This window comes from Danio rerio, chromosome 18, assembly GCF_052040795.2.
Source record: "Danio rerio strain M-AB ecotype USA chromosome 18, GRCz13ab, whole genome shotgun sequence".
In the NCBI taxonomy this organism is placed as follows: domain Eukaryota; kingdom Metazoa; phylum Chordata; class Actinopteri; order Cypriniformes; family Danionidae; genus Danio; species Danio rerio.
The window spans coordinates 40058850-40075689 of NC_141038.1; the positions used below are offsets into that span (position 1 = coordinate 40058850).

General features: G+C 40.3%; 1 protein-coding gene across 5 annotated transcripts in view; it reads right to left on the bottom strand.

Moving 5' to 3' along the window:
* Positions 1-16582, bottom strand: part of map3k10 (mitogen-activated protein kinase kinase kinase 10) — a 67816-nt gene extending 51234 nt beyond the window's left edge. For all 5 annotated transcript variants that reach the window (XR_015515138.1, XR_015515137.1, XR_015515139.1 and 2 more), the window contains exon 1: positions 13863-16582. Coding sequence is in view for 1 of the 5 variants with exons in the window: in XM_087293327.1 (XP_087149453.1) it covers positions 13863-14745 (883 nt within the window). In the remaining 4 variants the exon portion in view is untranslated. The remainder of the gene's footprint in view (positions 1-13862) is intronic.
* Positions 16583-16840: the final 258 nt, after the last annotated feature.

Here is a 16840-nt window from a genome sequence, read left to right on the forward strand (position 1 = left end):
TTGCAACGTTGAGCTGGTTGTAGCAATAGAATATAAAGTCATGGTGCAGTGGAAAAAGAATTAATATTGTGTGACTCCCATGAGCTTGGAGGACTGCATCCATACATCTCTGCAATGACTCATATAACTGACTAATAAAGTCATCTGGAATGGCAAAGAAAGTGTTGTTGTAGGACTCCCAGAGTTCATCAAAATTCATTGGATTCATCTTTGATGCCTTCTCTATCTTACCTCAATCATGCTCAATAATGTTCATGTCTGGTGACTGAACTGGCCAATCCTGGTGCACCTGTACCTTTTTTTTTCCTTTCAGAAACTTTGATGTCTTGATACTTCAGGATGTTGATGTTACCACCTACTCTGCAGATCTCTCGCACACCTCCATACTGGATGTAATCCCAAACCATGATTTTTCCTGTCCCAAACTTGACTGATTTCTATGACAATCTTGGGTCCATGTGGGTTCCGATAGGACTTCTGCAGTATTTGTGATGATTGAGATGCAGCTCAACAGATGATTCATCAGAAATATTTACCTTCTGCCACTTTTGCAATTGATCAACTCGAAGTCAAGTTATTATTGCTTGCTCATACAGCTGGGATCGAAAGCAAGACTTTTGTCAGGTAGCGCAAGTGCTTAAGCATTATTTTACTTGTTAAATATTCCACTCAAAAAAGTATTTTGCTGCTTGTTCAAACTAATACAATAAAATAAGCTGAAACAACACAGTTCTTAAGATCTTTTGGGGACAACTTAATTGTTTATGTTCAATCCACTAAATTTGTAGATCTGTGTTTGTGTTCCATTTTTTTACAGTACAGTATATTTATAAAGAAAGAATTACCTACTAAAATTTGAGTAAACAATATTGACCTACTGTAATATTTTGCAGTGTGAGTGCAATTATTCTGTTTTGTGCAAGTAGAAACACCAGAATCAGAACAAAAATGTCAGCAGATTTAATATATATCACAATTATCTATGTGTATGGCGTACACTTATTATCAATATTCCCACCTGCATAGAGCTGCTGTTGAGCGCAGGGGGTAATGATGTGTGCAGTTACAGACAAGTGACTGTATAAAGCATATTCCTTGAATTTCCTCTCTAGTAATGCTGGGAAATTCAATCGATTGCTCTAAACTGCTTGAGTGAATGTATCAACTCAAAAGAAATCCTTCACAGAACTTCCAGCATAATAGTAAGGTCACACAGGAGAAATAGGCATTTTGTGCCACACAAAACTGATTAATGACTACTTTTTCTTCAGCTAAATGACACACTAAAGGTTGATAAAGTCAAATCTAATACGATGTAGGGAAACTGAGTATGATTTCGAATATGATAAAATCAGCTTGTTTGAAGGGTTACACACTTTGCCATTTTATATCAATATGGGTGGGTAAACATGAACTAGGCACTATTTAATGGCTATAATAGAACTTGTAGTATCACAAGAGTCAAGCTGAAAACTTTCTAAATAGATTATTTTCAATGGGGTTTCTAATTTCTTGCTTTAGAAATAGACTTCATTACTTATTTTAATTTTTAGTTATTTTTACACCCCATTGTAGTCCTCATTACACATAGTCCACTATAAGATAAAAATAGCATTAAATCAGACCAGCAAGCTTTTGTTTTGTTGGAAAGTCAGATGGATCTTTTAAAGCTTCTGTTTTGTTGACAATTGGCTGATAAAAGGCAGTAAAATAACAGAAGTTTATGACCGATATTTTGTAATACATTTCAAAAAGATAAAAGATAACACTACTCTACATCAATCTCACTTTTATTATACTTGAAAATTATGGCCCAACGATAAATACTGCGTCTCAAACTCAGCTTTTACAAATCGTATTGATGCCTAATGTGTAACACATAAAGGGCCAGCCAAATGACTCATGGTCACTAAACCAGAGCAAACAATGCAAAAAGTCCACTTTTATCCACTATCCAAGTCTGACTCATTCTAATCGGTGGGAAAGGAATGAAATCCTATTACTTATTAATGGAAGACCTAAAATTGTGGCTGATATTTGTGTCGCATGAATGCAGGGTGTTGTCAAAGGGGCAGAAAAGTGGTCCTGTGGAACTCTCAAGCCTTCTTTGTGAATGTTTTTTGTCACCTCAAGAGTAAAACTCCTGAAAACATAGTCTGTGTGAACTTGAAGGAAATAAAAAACGCTATCCTTGTAACACATATATGAAATGCCAATATACCACAAACATTTCAGTCAGGCTTAGGTATGAACACAAGTAGTTTGTAATTAAATATTGTGCAAGGCCTACAAAATGATTTGGTTTATGCCTGTGTACATAGATTTGCTAGTAAGAGGTGAGCTGGAAATCTCACTTATTAAGGGTTAGTGACATTGGAAACAGTGGTCCATAATGCTCTTATTAATTGGATACCAGTCTGAATCCTGCTCAGCGTTGTTCAAGTACAACTAGGAGGGTTACAGTGGTGCAGTGACCCATATGGGATTGAGATTAAGGTTTAGGGTAGCATAGGTAAACCTCAATGGCCTCAGGAGATGCACAAATGGCTGACATGCTAAGCCCGGGACACACCAAGCCGAAGTCAAGAAACTAGGCGACTCAGTTGTAGCCTTAAATTAGATGTGTCTGGTATCTGAAAGAGCTGCTTGTTAACACCCCAAAAGGACAACAGCCAACTGAAACAAGAATATACCTTCTGCACCTGTATGAGAGCATGAATCTTTCAATACTTGCAAATGGTAGTCTGTATTGTCCTACTACAAAGGGAAACTGGAACTAGTGCTGCACACATACAAGCCATAAACAAGAGTACTTCTCACTCACCACAGAGAGATTCACTTTTGTAAACATGTCCGATAATCTGGTATCTTTTTCAGATATTTCAGAAAAACAAAGAAATGACAGCCAGCTTCTTTGTGGTCCGTCCTGACTTGCATTGTTTGTTAAGCCTAGTTCACACTACAGGATTTTAAACATCGGCAGATCGCTGTGCCGTTCACACTACATGACTTGACTTTTTGTCTTTTAATCGCTGTGGTGTTCACACTACGCGACACTACGTGAATGATCCACAAGAGGGGGGTCACACACTACATGATCTGACAACAACTCATTCCCCAACAGCTCATTCAAGCTACTAAACCACAGCCAATTAAATTTTGAGGGAGGAGTCGTCAGAAAAGGCTGCTTGTGTGCTGATTATGACTGACAGCGTTTCAAGCTTTCAAGGAAGCATTTAAAAACATCGTCCAATTAGCTGATGCATCAGCGGATTAATCACTTATCTGCAAGGTTCGATTGGATAGATACACAGAGAGTTTTTAATTTTAATAAAATTAAATATAATAACATATCTATAACACCCTGCCGTTTTCTAACTATCAGTGTATTTCTTTCTGACATTGTTATTTTTTTAAAATTACAAAACAGTAAAGAACTGAGCATTCCTACCTTTAATTAACATATTGGTCAAAATGACTGCATGCATGTCTGATACGTTTCGCTGTGACTTTAAATATGTGTGCATTTTTTTTTGCCTAGCAACTTCCTGCTAACATAAACCAAACTTTCTGATAGCAAAAACATAAATTTACTTCAGATATCTTTCAAAACAGCATATTCTGTGCTGTTAAATAGCTCCTGTTTGAAAGTGAAAATGAAAGCCAAGACCTTTGCATGTTCTAGTGTCTTAACTACATATTTATAGGCTGTATTACCAAAAAAGATTATATTTTTAGGGTAATGGTGTCATTAAATATGATGCCAGACATTCAAAGCTTAATTTTATTATCTCAATAGAAGCTTTGAATGTAAATATTATGTGACAGTATGGCGTTTTATATGAGAACCGTCAGAATGAGCAGTATGGTAATTCTAATAGTTACAGAATTTTAGTTTCACCGTTAATATATCCTACTCTCATGTGTTAACGCAGAATGAAGCGAGTGCATCGATGCCCATTCTGACCAATCACAGATGTTTCTGTTGAGCTCCTGAGCACACAGGCATTCAGCTCATGCTGATATGCTCTCTCATTGGCTGCAGCTCGTTACTACATCTGACCACACGTGGGGTTGAGTTGGCCGACTGCTCTGGAATAGTTGTTGCGTTGTTCAATAGTTCACACATAAAAACTGGCAAGCCCCGTGCAGCCGCAGATTTCTTCCCGATCACAGCCCGATCTAGAGATCTGCGCGGGACTAAATTTTGAATCCCACTCCCGCCTGCATAGTTACAACATAACTAAAGGGTTTGACAAACAGCAGCGTGAGTGGTGTAGATCGTAAAGCGCATAGCAACATGTTTTGACGCGATCGATCATGAACCTAGTTTGAATTTAGAGTCTGATGAACCCATTCTTTTTTCCCCCACTACATATCAGATTTTGCCTACTCTTCATCATGAGGAAGACACGTAGGAATCATTAATAAGTGTGTGTATTGTAGAGGACTCAGATTTATAAAACTGAACTGGATTAAATAGGTGTTATATCTAAATCATATGCATTATAAGTTTGTAGAATAGTTATACATTAAAAATACCCTTAAATATAATCTTTTTTGTACCGCTTCAGTGAACTTAAACAAGTATATTAAATTTTCAATAGATGTATTAGTGTTTTTTTTTTCAAAGTATGCTATTAAAATGCTTAAAAAAATGAGTTAAATTTTTGTAGACTAGAAATTGTAGACTAGCTATGTACTGTATATAATTTTTTTTAAATATTATGTTATTTTTATTTGTTAATTTAACAATAGGGGTGCGACCACGTAGGGGGCCTTCAAGACATTGTGCCCAGGTGCCTCTGTATTCTTAATCCGGGCCTGATTTACACAGTGTGAATTATCAAAAATGCATTCAGAAAGAATTGCCAATATGTCGCAGACGCCCGTGAAATATTTGGCATGCTAAATAACTAGACATATCGGCGATTTAAAATCATGCTATGTAAAATAAATAAAAGATGTAACTGACGAACTAAGAAAAAAGTTTTTCATGTAGCACCTTTCACAGACAAGAATTCACAGTGCGCTACAGGAAAGGAAAACATCGATCAAAGCAGGTTCAAATCCAGGTACAAATACCATCAAAATGTAAAACCAGCTCACCATTATGACAAATAAAAGCTTGGTGGTTATCAGTGATGACAAACAGCCAATTAGAAAGCAGGATACGGCACAGTGGAGAGTTTTGGGAGGAGTTATAGACCACAATATCAAAAATAAATAAGCTTTACATTAAACAGAAACAAAGAAACATTTGCTTGATCATTTGCAGCAGAAGTATTTTGCTAAATTATTTATTGACTCCCAATTGTTTTCTTCTCTCTTTGCACAATCTTTGTTCAACGCATCTCCCCAAACATTTCCTCTTTCATGATCTTTTTTTTCTTCTTGCCCTTAGCTCTTTACAAGTTATCTACATCGCTGATTATATTGGTGGCCAAATACAATGTAGTGTGATCATAGACTGTAAAATATATGGACGTAGTATCCGTGACGTTACCCATAGGTTTCTAAAGAGCGCAAAAGAAGCCACAAGTAGGCGCGGCCAACCGTCGCCATTTTGTTCGCGCGTCATCACACCCACGGCGGGATACCAAACAAGGGCAAAGAGGCGGAGAGTGAGCGGAGCAACAGACACCTGCTGACAGTTTGCTTGGACCTGGTTCAGACACACGGTACTTTGGGAGAACGCTTAATACTTTATCACTTGTGACTCGTTTGTATTCTGACCACTTGTGCTTGGCTGTACACTATATCAATAAAGTGTTTAGTCTTTTAAAACACTGCTGTAATACATTGAGCCACTAAACATTGTTCTTATGACGTTTTTCAACAGGAGGAAAACGCGAATTACTTCCAAACACTTCAGATATAGTCTGTGTTAGTTAATGTAAGACTATTGATGAAATCCAGCATAACACTGTATGACAACACTTCAGATGACTGTTCTAGAACCTACAGCTAATCAATCCGTCAGATTCTGGAGTGCATTACAGCTCTAAATATAAATAAAAACGATAAATGATCTTAAATAAAACGAATACATGTATAGAGATGGTATATAAGTATATAACTTTACTCACATGTGAAACGGAGGCCACGTGAATGGTTTGTGAGCACAATAACGTGCACTCAGCATGACATTCCATCAAATAAGTGTAGGAAACAAGTCCAAAAGGCAGTTGACTGTGTAAAGCCACATAAAACAACACAGAAATACGATAAATACGCCGAGTTCAGTGGCTAAAATGCAGGATTCAGTTGAGGTGATGTGACGGCGACCAACGAGACCCAGCTGTCACTCAAGTGGCCACGCCCTTAATTATGCAAACTTAATATAACTTAATATAAAGGAAACGGATGAGTTCTAAAAAAATTCACCCCCCTCACAATTGTCATGAAGGGTAATATTAGCTGTATTAACCAAAATCTTTTTTTGTACCAGGCTGTAAACACCTTTTTTTTCTGCTGTAAAGTTGGCCATTCTAACAGTGGGCTCAATAAAAATTTGCTCTGTTTTGGAGCCAGGAGCGGTCAGGACTAGCGGAATTTCGGATGAATTGCAGTTTTAGTTACTCCCGTATTGGCTTCCTGAGAGAGAGCGGGAGGTTGCCGCTTGAGTGTGATAGAGGCCAGTTAGTAGTATCTGTGCAGGTAAACCTCCCATAGCCTCAAAAGGCACACAACTGTCTGATGCTTGAGGCTACAGTCTTAAGCGTCCTTGTTGTTAGCTGACCCACCTCCCATGCTGGGGACACTGGTTTAAATCTTGCTCAGACCAGGGTGAAAAGAATAAGAGGGGTGGCGTGTGTTCTTTACAATCTGAACCCATGACCTTGCTATTGTTCTTGCTGTGCTTTACAAACTGAGCTACATAATAATGAAGAAGACATATAACTACATCAGTTCATCTGTCATTTGTGACAAATGAGTCTCTCTAGCCTGTTCCCCACTGACCCTGGTGCTTATAACCCACCACTGACCCTTGCTCCCCCATTTAAATGCATACCTCTGGGCCTTTCTTGACATACACACACACAAGCACACATAAAGCCAAACACATCCCTTAGTCTTTTCCCCTGGTCCCTGTATTCATCTGACCTCTCGTGCAAGGTCCAGACGTACATTTTCTCAAATCCACCTCCCCTCCCCCAGTCAGGCGAGTGACTCCTGTCATTGTCGAGCCATCTCTGTCTTCGGTGAGCGATAAAGAGGTCATTGTTGCTACTCTGCTGTGTTCCTAGTTCTCGACTTGCCCTAACAGTCTCTCCATGGTTCATATTCCCTACACCTGCTGGTAAAATCTACCTTTACACAAGGAATTCATGATCAAATATGGAAGGAACAACACTTTGATAAACTGTAGTCATCATGTAAACTTAACCCAGCCTCACTAAAGTGAATATTACAAAGATTTAGGTAAACAGAATTCCAAACAAGGCATGAAAGAATCCTGTAAATACATTTTACTTATACAAACAAAACATTTAACTCTTCCTAAAAGATGTGTTTAGGCCATAGAAACAAAGGACTGCACTCTTTTATTCATTATTGAGTATGTAAATGTGTCCTGACATTGAAGTTCGGTTGCCACAATAAGCATAATTATACTACTTAAGGCAGGTTTATACTTCTACGTCGATCGGCGTGACCCATGGCGCATACCTTGCTCATTGTGATGCATTTATACTTCTACGTGCTGTTTGTGTTGCTCTGCAGTAGCACTTCAGAAACGCTAGCAAGAGGTAGGTTTTTATGTTCCTCTGCGTCGAGTTACTTCACGGGTGTTTTGTTTTTTCTGAACGTTACAAGTCGCTCAAACTTGCTCATTCAGAGGTGGAAAACGGCGGATGTGCAACAACTTTAATTATAAGGTAACCACAAGAGCTGCACGATTCTGGCTAAAATAAAAATAGCAATTTTTTGCCTAAAATAAAGATCATGATTTTTTCACGATTCTGTAGATATAAAATGAAGGTTAATATGAATGGGCTATTGTTACAATTGTTAAACATGTGGTAAAACAGCAATAGGCTTTGTGTAGCTGTACTGTTGGTTAAAATGCTAAATTTTGTATAGACTTGGAATGGTGCACTTGAACATAGTTTAGATTTGTCCTGGTCATTAATGCTAATGCTAATTCTGATGTTGAATTACTGTGTTTGAGACATATGCTTACAATCTGTAATTTCCTGCTTAAAATCTGTCACTGACGTGATTTTCATGAATACAGAAGACTGGATGGGTATTTTTGCATTTCGGTGGGGTTTGGATCATTTTTGGACTGGAATCAGTCAGCTACATCTTTCGATTTCATTTTCACTGCTGAGAGCGGTTCACTTCCCGCGCGGCTCCCAAACAATCACTCTGTGCCACAAACTGAATGTTATTTACAACTTTATTAGCTGTTATTTACAGCCTATATTCTGTTCACTAAAGTAGATTTCATTCAGAGACGCAGGCGCCCACAGTCCCTGTGATAACAGCTGACAATCAGCTCACTTCACGTGTGATTTTGCTGTCGCAAAAACACTACATGAAGACAGAAATTACATTTTTGGGATGAAATATATCTTATAAATACAGCATGTGACTCTTTCAATACCATTTGGAGGTATCCACGTTGCTGAACAACGTATGTAAAACAATGTGAAGACTTGTGCGGCCACCATTGCTTCTCTCCTGAACTTGAAAATATGATTGACAGAATCGTAGAAGTGCTGGATTAAGATGGTCTAGAGGGGTCGAATCGAGATCGCAATCTTTTTACGATTAATTGTGCAGCTCTAATAAACACAAAACTAAAGTTTCAATCTGGAGCTCCTGCAAGAGAGTTGACACTTGTAAACACTCGCTCCATTGGGCTCGCGACTCTCAGCACCACCCACACTCGTCATAGCTTCCAAGCCGACCAATCACAGAGCTTGCACTAGGCGTCGTTGCAAAGTGTAGTTACATTTTTTGAGAGGTGCATATCAGCGTCAGCCATGGCAAGGGCTATGGAATGGTGCAAAGACTGCGCTGGACCATACACGTGAAGTATAAATCAGCCTTTAAGTTAAATTAGTTAATAGGGTATATGCAGAAGTATGCAGAAGGACTTTTAATTTTCAGTAACCTGGGTCAAACACTTCTGGTAAATCGGCGCGTTTAAGGTCTGTTTTCTTTAAAAATAATTATCCACATTGCCTGACTGAAATATACTGTAAAGTGGGTCTCAGAATGTACAAGAAGTACTGTATTAAATTAAAATTTTCTGCACAGTGTGTTTAAATATGAAATTTATTTTACCCCTAGAATTTTCAATGGAGTTTCTGCGGTAGCCTGCTGATTCTGATGGGCACGTGCGTGTTAATGACTTCTTATCTCGTTTCACACTTAAACAACTAAATGAACACTAAAGTCTATTTAACTGATTGTGTTTTAATTACATTACAACATTGATGCTGTGAAAGGAACTGTATAAAATTGAAAAAAGTCACATTAACTGTTCACCAGAAGATTATAAGCATGACAAGAAACACTAGCTGTGCATATACCCTATAGCAACCACTTGTAACTAATAAAATGTACTTTATGTGTGTTTTTTTAAATGCCTACTAATGATTTTTACAGTAGAGAGTAGGAAGATACTCTCCAAAAATAAAGTAAGAAAAAACAGCAAAGGTTTCATAAAGTTTTAAGTGTAATTTATTCCTGGGGTGGCAAAGTTAAAAATTCAGCAACCATTACTCCAGTCTGCATTAATCTGTTCCTATAATTTGTTATTATTTGTGTTTTTTTTTATTATCAGTGCTTCTGTTTTTGAAGACATTACAGTTTTTTTTTTTCAAACAGTATACATTATGAAAGAAATATATGGTGAAATATATGGTGGAAAGACATGTATTTGTGGCATTTGTTTAAAATATTTTTTTGTAACAATGTTAAAGTTTTTTCTCTCACAATGAATACTTGTTTGTTAAATTAAATTATTTATTTCAGATAATACATAATAAAATATATTCGTTCATTTTACTTTAGCATAGTCTCTTTAATAATCAGGGGTTGCCACAGTGGAAGGAACCGCTAACTTATCCAGCATATGTTTTACATAGCGGATGCCCTTCCAGCTGCAACCCAGTACTGGGAAACATCCATACACACTCATTCACACACACACACACACACACACACACACACACACTACGGCTAATTTAGTTTATTCAATTCACTTAAACCGCATGTCTTTGGACTGTGGGGCAAACTGGAGCACCAGGAGCAAACCCACATCAACACGTTAAGAACATGCAAAATCTACACAGAAATGCCAATTGAGCCAGCCGGGACAACCAGTGAAAGTGCTAACCACCATGTTGCCCTACTTCCAACCCGGGTTCATTGTGTAAACGTAGCCCCGTGGACGTTTCTGCGGACCGCGATTTACGTCCCGGGAGGTACGTATTCGAGCGGTTTTTGTTTTCGCGGATCCGCGAGAGGCCGCTGTGCACGCTTTTTCGCGTCTTGGGCGCCTCTCTGGAGCGCGCGCCGTTCGCGCCCGCGCCGTTCTCGCGCGAAAAGCCGCCGGATCGGCCAACTCGGCCGCCCTCCTCTTCCTCCTCCTCCTTCCCTAAACCTGAGCGACGGTTCGCAAAAGCCGTCCAGAAAAAAAAAAAGCAAAAGCCCTCGTCTTCGATTTCGACTGCGTTTTCGGATCCCGCCGCGTTCTCGCCCTTATTTTTCGGATTAAATTTTTTCGTCTTACCTGATTTCCGGAACTGCTGTTCCCCGGACTCGATCCCGGTCATCGTCCCTGCGGCCGGCTCCTCCTCCGGGGCCTCCGCTCCGCCAACGCAACGCTGTGAGCTAAGCGGACAAACTGGTTGCATCAGGAAAGCCCTCCACTCGGAGGCGAGCCGTCGGCCGGCGAGCGTGAAGAGGAGGGGCGGAGAGGCGCCACACCGCCCCGTAGCGTTCGCTCGAAAAAAACTAAAAGCGGCCTTTACGTACCTCCGGCCACGTAAATCGCGGTCTCCAGAAGCGTCCGCGGGGCTACGTTTCCAGAATGAGCTTGGGTTGCCTACTTCTAATCTTAGATTATTTTAAATCAACAGTTTTTTATTAACTATATAATTTAAAGTAACCAAAAAAGCAAAATGAAAAAATAAACTGACATTGTTGTCTGCCAGTTTTATTGAGCAATGTTGATGAGCTCAGAAACTTATCAAATTAATCTGTCTGACCTGTCTAATCATAACCTTTCGTAGGCATAATTGTATGTTAATACCCTAATAGTGAAGTTGTGTTTAGATATATTAACAATTTGAAAGAAGTTCTGAACGTGTGCCACGATTTTGAAAGCACCAGACAGTGTGCGTTAGCAATTTCCGGAACCGCTGTTCCCCGGACTCGATCCCGGTCGTCGTCCCTGCGGCCGGCTCCTCCTCCGGGGCCTCCGCTCCGCCAACGCAACGCTGTGAGCTAAGCGGACAAACTGGTTGCATCGGGAAAGCCCTCCACTCGGAGGCGAGCCGTCGGCCGGCGAGCGTGAAGAGGAGGGGCGGAGAGGCGCCACACCGCCCCGTAGCGTTCGCTCGAAAAAAACTAAACACGGCCTTTACGTACCTCCGGCCACGTAAATCGCGGTCTCCAGAAGCGTCCGCGGGGCTACGTTTCCAGAATGAGCTTGGGTTGCCTACTTCTAATCTTAGATTATTTTAAATCAACAGTTTTTTATTAACTATATAATTTAAAGTAACCAAAAAAGCAAAATGAAAAAATAAACTGACATTGTTGTCTGCCAGTTTTATTGAGCAATGTTGATGAGCTCAAAAACTTATCAAATTAATCTGTCTGACCTGTCTGATCTTTCGTAGGCATAATTGTATGTTAATACCCTAATAGTGAAGTTGTGTTTAGATATATTAACAATTTGAAAGAAGTTCTGAACGTGTGCCACGATTTTGAAAGCACCAGACAGTGTGCGTTAGCAATTAGCCATAAGCCATTCCTGTGTTCCAGTAAAGACCTGCCTGAGGAGTGTGTGAGGGGAAGGTGATCAGGGGTTTAGCATTACTCTCAGCTGAGTCACCCTTCCAATTGATCCCCATTTCTCTTTTGTTTTGGCCAATGTGTGGGCCATTCTATATCAGTAACTTAAGTCCAGCGTGAGATCAGTTAACAACATAGACTGACCAGCGACTCCAGCCTATCAACTCTCAGACACAGAATGACATCACTTCAAAAGAGGTCACAGTAATCAGATTATCCTAGTTATTCAGATGCACTGACAACCACCGAACCAAGTATGTTCAAATTAGCCCCCCAGGCAACATGAGGGAGAAGCAGCTATTACAGTAATTTTGTATGCTAATGTACACGTCTTTGTTCCTGACTCCTCGAATCATTGTTCTAACATGATATATTTACAAAGCTCCATTGATTTACACACCAGCTATAAGTGGCTACTTAATTGTGACAGCTGAAATGTAGAGATCAAAGATATATTTTGTGATAAATACCTTTACTTTGTCAGGATGACAATTATTGGTGCTCTAAGTGGGATAATATACCGTACACACAATACTGTGTCACTGAGAGGGGACCGTATTGTGGGGGAGGGGGGGTCTAGGGTGGAATAGACGGGAGCTGGGAAGAAGCTGGAGGGCTTGGAATCCGCCTCTGTTGCCACGGCAGCTGTGCCAATCTCCAAGTACACCTACAGTTTGAAGAGGATACCTGAGCTCAGAGCCCCTGGATAATGAGAAGCAGTGAAACCCTAAACTCTGACAGCTAATGCTTTCACCCGTCCTGTGTCTACAGTGGCACGATAAACATGCATCCCATCTTTGGGAGAGGGTGCAGCACTGGGATGACTGTTTTCATAGATTTGACAAGGACAGGGATTAGCAGACTTTGCTAAATCTTCTCTTGAGTGTCTGTCAAGCCCTGCTGCAAAAAAAGGCAAATGCTGAACCTAACACTGTGCAGTGTTACACTTCCCAAATGCATCCATACTCGTCCATTTAACTACCCTCTTCTTTCTGCCCACAACAACTCCAACTGTGCTTAGCAGCAAATAGCACAAAGGACCAAAAATAGCCCAGCTTTTTCCAGAGCAGAGCAGCTCTCCTTAAGAAGAGGAAGCAGTTCAATGACAAGAGGCTTTGAACAAAAACAATGTTTCAATGCAGAGCATCTATTCCTTTTGTCCTATCACTATAGTCTACATTTAACAAACCCGTTATTACTATGCTATTACTAGTGTGATTGCAAATTTCAGAAAAAAAATGATGTAGTCTACTGTGGTAAAGGTAACTGAGATACCCAAATATTTCTATATACATTTAGCCATCAGGCATTTAATGTTATTGCATGTAAACATGTGTTGCCTTTGGCTGATTTTTACACCAAAATTGACCATTAGGGGTACAACAGTTTATCACTAGGGCACTACATTTGGAAGACAACCTTGAACCTTAAGAGGTTTATTAGACACTCTCAGAAATAAAGGTACAGAAGTTGTCTCTGGGATAGTACCTTTTCAAAAGGTACATATTTGTACCTGAAGGATCCATAATGGTACCTCAAAGATACTTTTTAGGTACATCTGGGCACTAATATGCACCTTTGAGGTACCACTGTGGACTCTTAGGGAAAAAATATGTATTTTTTAAAAAGGTTCTGCACCAGTGACAGCTTCTGTAATTTTATTTCTGAGAGTGTAGGGCCTTAAGGGTACATGGCACTACTATGAACACTTACAATAATAACGTACAAAGTTGTCCATTTAAAAGTACCGACTGTACCCCCAAAAGATTTCATTTTTACACAATCACATCACCTTTTACACAAAAAGATAAGGAATTGTTACTCACTGTTGCTGGATTTGAGGTCTCGATGGATGATTGGCACAAAGGTCTGGTTGTGCAAGTAGTCCATTCCAGTTGCAATCTGCACAGCCCAATTCACCAGTACCCGAGGAGGCACCTTCTTGCCAGCAAGTGCCCGGTTAAGCGCCCCACCACGGGCATATTCCATAACAAGGCAAAGATTTGGCTCCCGCAGACAAACACCTCGTAGAGCGATGATGTTGCGGTGACGGAGCATCCAGAAGAGTCTGGCCTCCTGCCTCACATTCTCTGCCGTGGCACTGATGTCCTCATCTGGGTCCTGACGAGCTGCTTTGACAGCCACTTCCTCAGCTCGCCATACACCCTTATACACCTTTCCAAAGCCGCCAGCACCAATCACTTCCTCCAATCGCAGCTCTAAGAAATCAATTTCCAGTGGTGAATCTCCACCAACCAGAGCTTCCGGTGGTAACGCTGGATAGCTGGAATCCCGTTGGGTTACATAATTACAAGGGAATATGCCCACCTTGTCTTGGATCTTTCCAGTCCACCATCCCTCATCTCCAGACACTTTGGAGTCTTTGGACAGCACCTCCAGTAGGTCGCCACGCCGCAAGGTCAGCTCCTCGTCTGCTGTAGCCTCATAATCGAAGACAGCGGTCCAGTATGTGTTGCTGCTTTCATGATGATGGGGTAGGTGGGAATCTGGGGAGCCCACTGAGGAGGGAATAGTAGAGGAGTTCCGGCTGCTGCTGATGCTTATCAGGAAAGGTGTTGAATTTGTATTTGCTTGAGTATCAGGGGGAACCAGGTGTCCACAGGACCCCCCACTGCTGGTGCAAGGTAGTGGGGCAGCACTGCCACCACCTCCAGCTCCTACTTCACTCAGCCTCGTATGTGGATCCATGACTAAGTGCACAGGTCAGCGATGAGGTCTCAAAAGCTGGAGGAGACCCTCTGTCAACTTGCACACAATATCCATGCAGAGCCCATCTACTGAATGCAGGACTTCTTGATGAGTGAAGAAATCAATAAGTAAAGCTTCTGCTGGGCTGCCCCTGCACTGTCCTCACCATTTGCTGCTTGGATTGTCCACAGCACACTTTGCATGTGTCTAAACATTTATAGTGCCATTTTAGTCAGTCAGTGTGTCCTTACATGTCTAATCTGACACAGATACTGAATAAGTGTTTCTCATTGCAATGAAAGTTTTTTTCTAGTGAAATGCGATCCAAATTCCTTAAGATTACATGAGATTAGCCTGTCCAGTGTGAGAATGATTTATTTTTTGCTTGTTTCATACAAAATTATTGTAATTAAGTTTAAATAAAAGGATTGGTAGTTGCCTGTTTTTGTTTTTAGCACAAACTAGACAAGTCTTCTTGATATTTTAATGTTACAACACATAAGATCCATTAGGGGTTAACTTCCAGCTAACTAGCCTGCAATGGAATTTTGTCTTGACCTAATCCATGTAAATCTAATCCACGTAAAACTCGGATAATTTTAAAGGTCCATGGATGTTATTTGCAACGGATGTTAATGAATATTTATAGCCTTAAACACATGCATGCGCAGGCTTAAGGCATCTTCAGACATTCAACTCTGATAGGCTCAGGGAGATGCACCAGCTTGCGGTCTCAAAGCATGCACAATTATTCGCACATTCGTGCAAATCACTTTACGCGTCTCTTGTCTCGTGCACATCGCTAAAGTCTCTAAATAGTCGTTAAGGAAAGCACGCGTCCATTTTAAGATGAGAATCACAACAGAGAGATGGCAGAGTTGTGGTTTTCATTAGCATTAGTCGACAAACGTGCAAAATGCTAAGCATTTATTGTTTCGCATACAAGGAAAGGCATATATTCAGCGTTTTAATGTTTGTCGATAAACGTTTCTAGGCTCTACACGTCTGCTGTCATTTAATCCGCGTCAAACGCCACTGTCGGTTCGCGTTATTTCTGTGGAGCGTATGTGCAAGTGCCCACTTCGATCATTTCGCCCTTAATTTTCATGGTTATTTTAACAGACATTTTATTGTCACCCAGCAGTTGATTCTCAAAGCTTGCATCCGTGACGTATTTAAATAGTGATGTATGATAAGCTTATTCGCGAAATTTCGACATGTATTGAATTATAATACAGCGAAATTCATATCTTTCTATAAGGAATGAGAGTGATGCGGTTGGCTTGCATAAAGATGACTTTTATCCAGGTCGTAGCGATTATGAGAGGAAATTCTCCATAATATGTTAATGATGCCCAAATAAACACCACCACTGGATGTGTCCACCATCTTTACAATAATAATAATAATAATAATAACAATAATAATAATAGCCACCTAGTTCCTTTCTAGATGCTGCAACAATATTGTAATCCAGAGATCAGTGGCAAAGTATCCCTGTGTCCTTTTAGCCAAAAAATAACAAGCGGTTTCCTGAATTCAGCTTTATGTTTTTGGTTGCCTGGATCGTTCACTGTACATCACAACATCCACACGGCTCGTCGCATGGGCGTATCATAACGCTGAAATATCCCCATGTATTGAACACATCATCGAATTTGAGGGAAGGATGCGCCGGCAATCTTTCTCTCATCTTGGTCAGTTGGTCTGCTTGTCGTCCATCTCAGTCGAATCGTTTCTACCCCCGTTGCTTTTCCTGTGAGAAAGACGATCTATTTCATGGACCGGGCTGTCAGCTCCTAAGGCTGACTTTGTATCCAAATACACCGGCTGGACTGGGGGTGGAGGAGGACAGTAGGGCATACTGGGAAATGGAGTTTATGTATGCAAAGTGCATGTGACCTATTAGGAGCAATGATATTCTAAGAAACACAAATTAGATTGTTATGAAAAAAAATTGCATATTATAAAAAACAATCGTTGTGCAACCAATTATAGCTGTATACCTACCTGAAATATATATCAACATATATCATTTATTTCCTTCAAAAGTTAACTTCGTTTACTCTTTTAAAATAGGTTTAATATTCTCTCC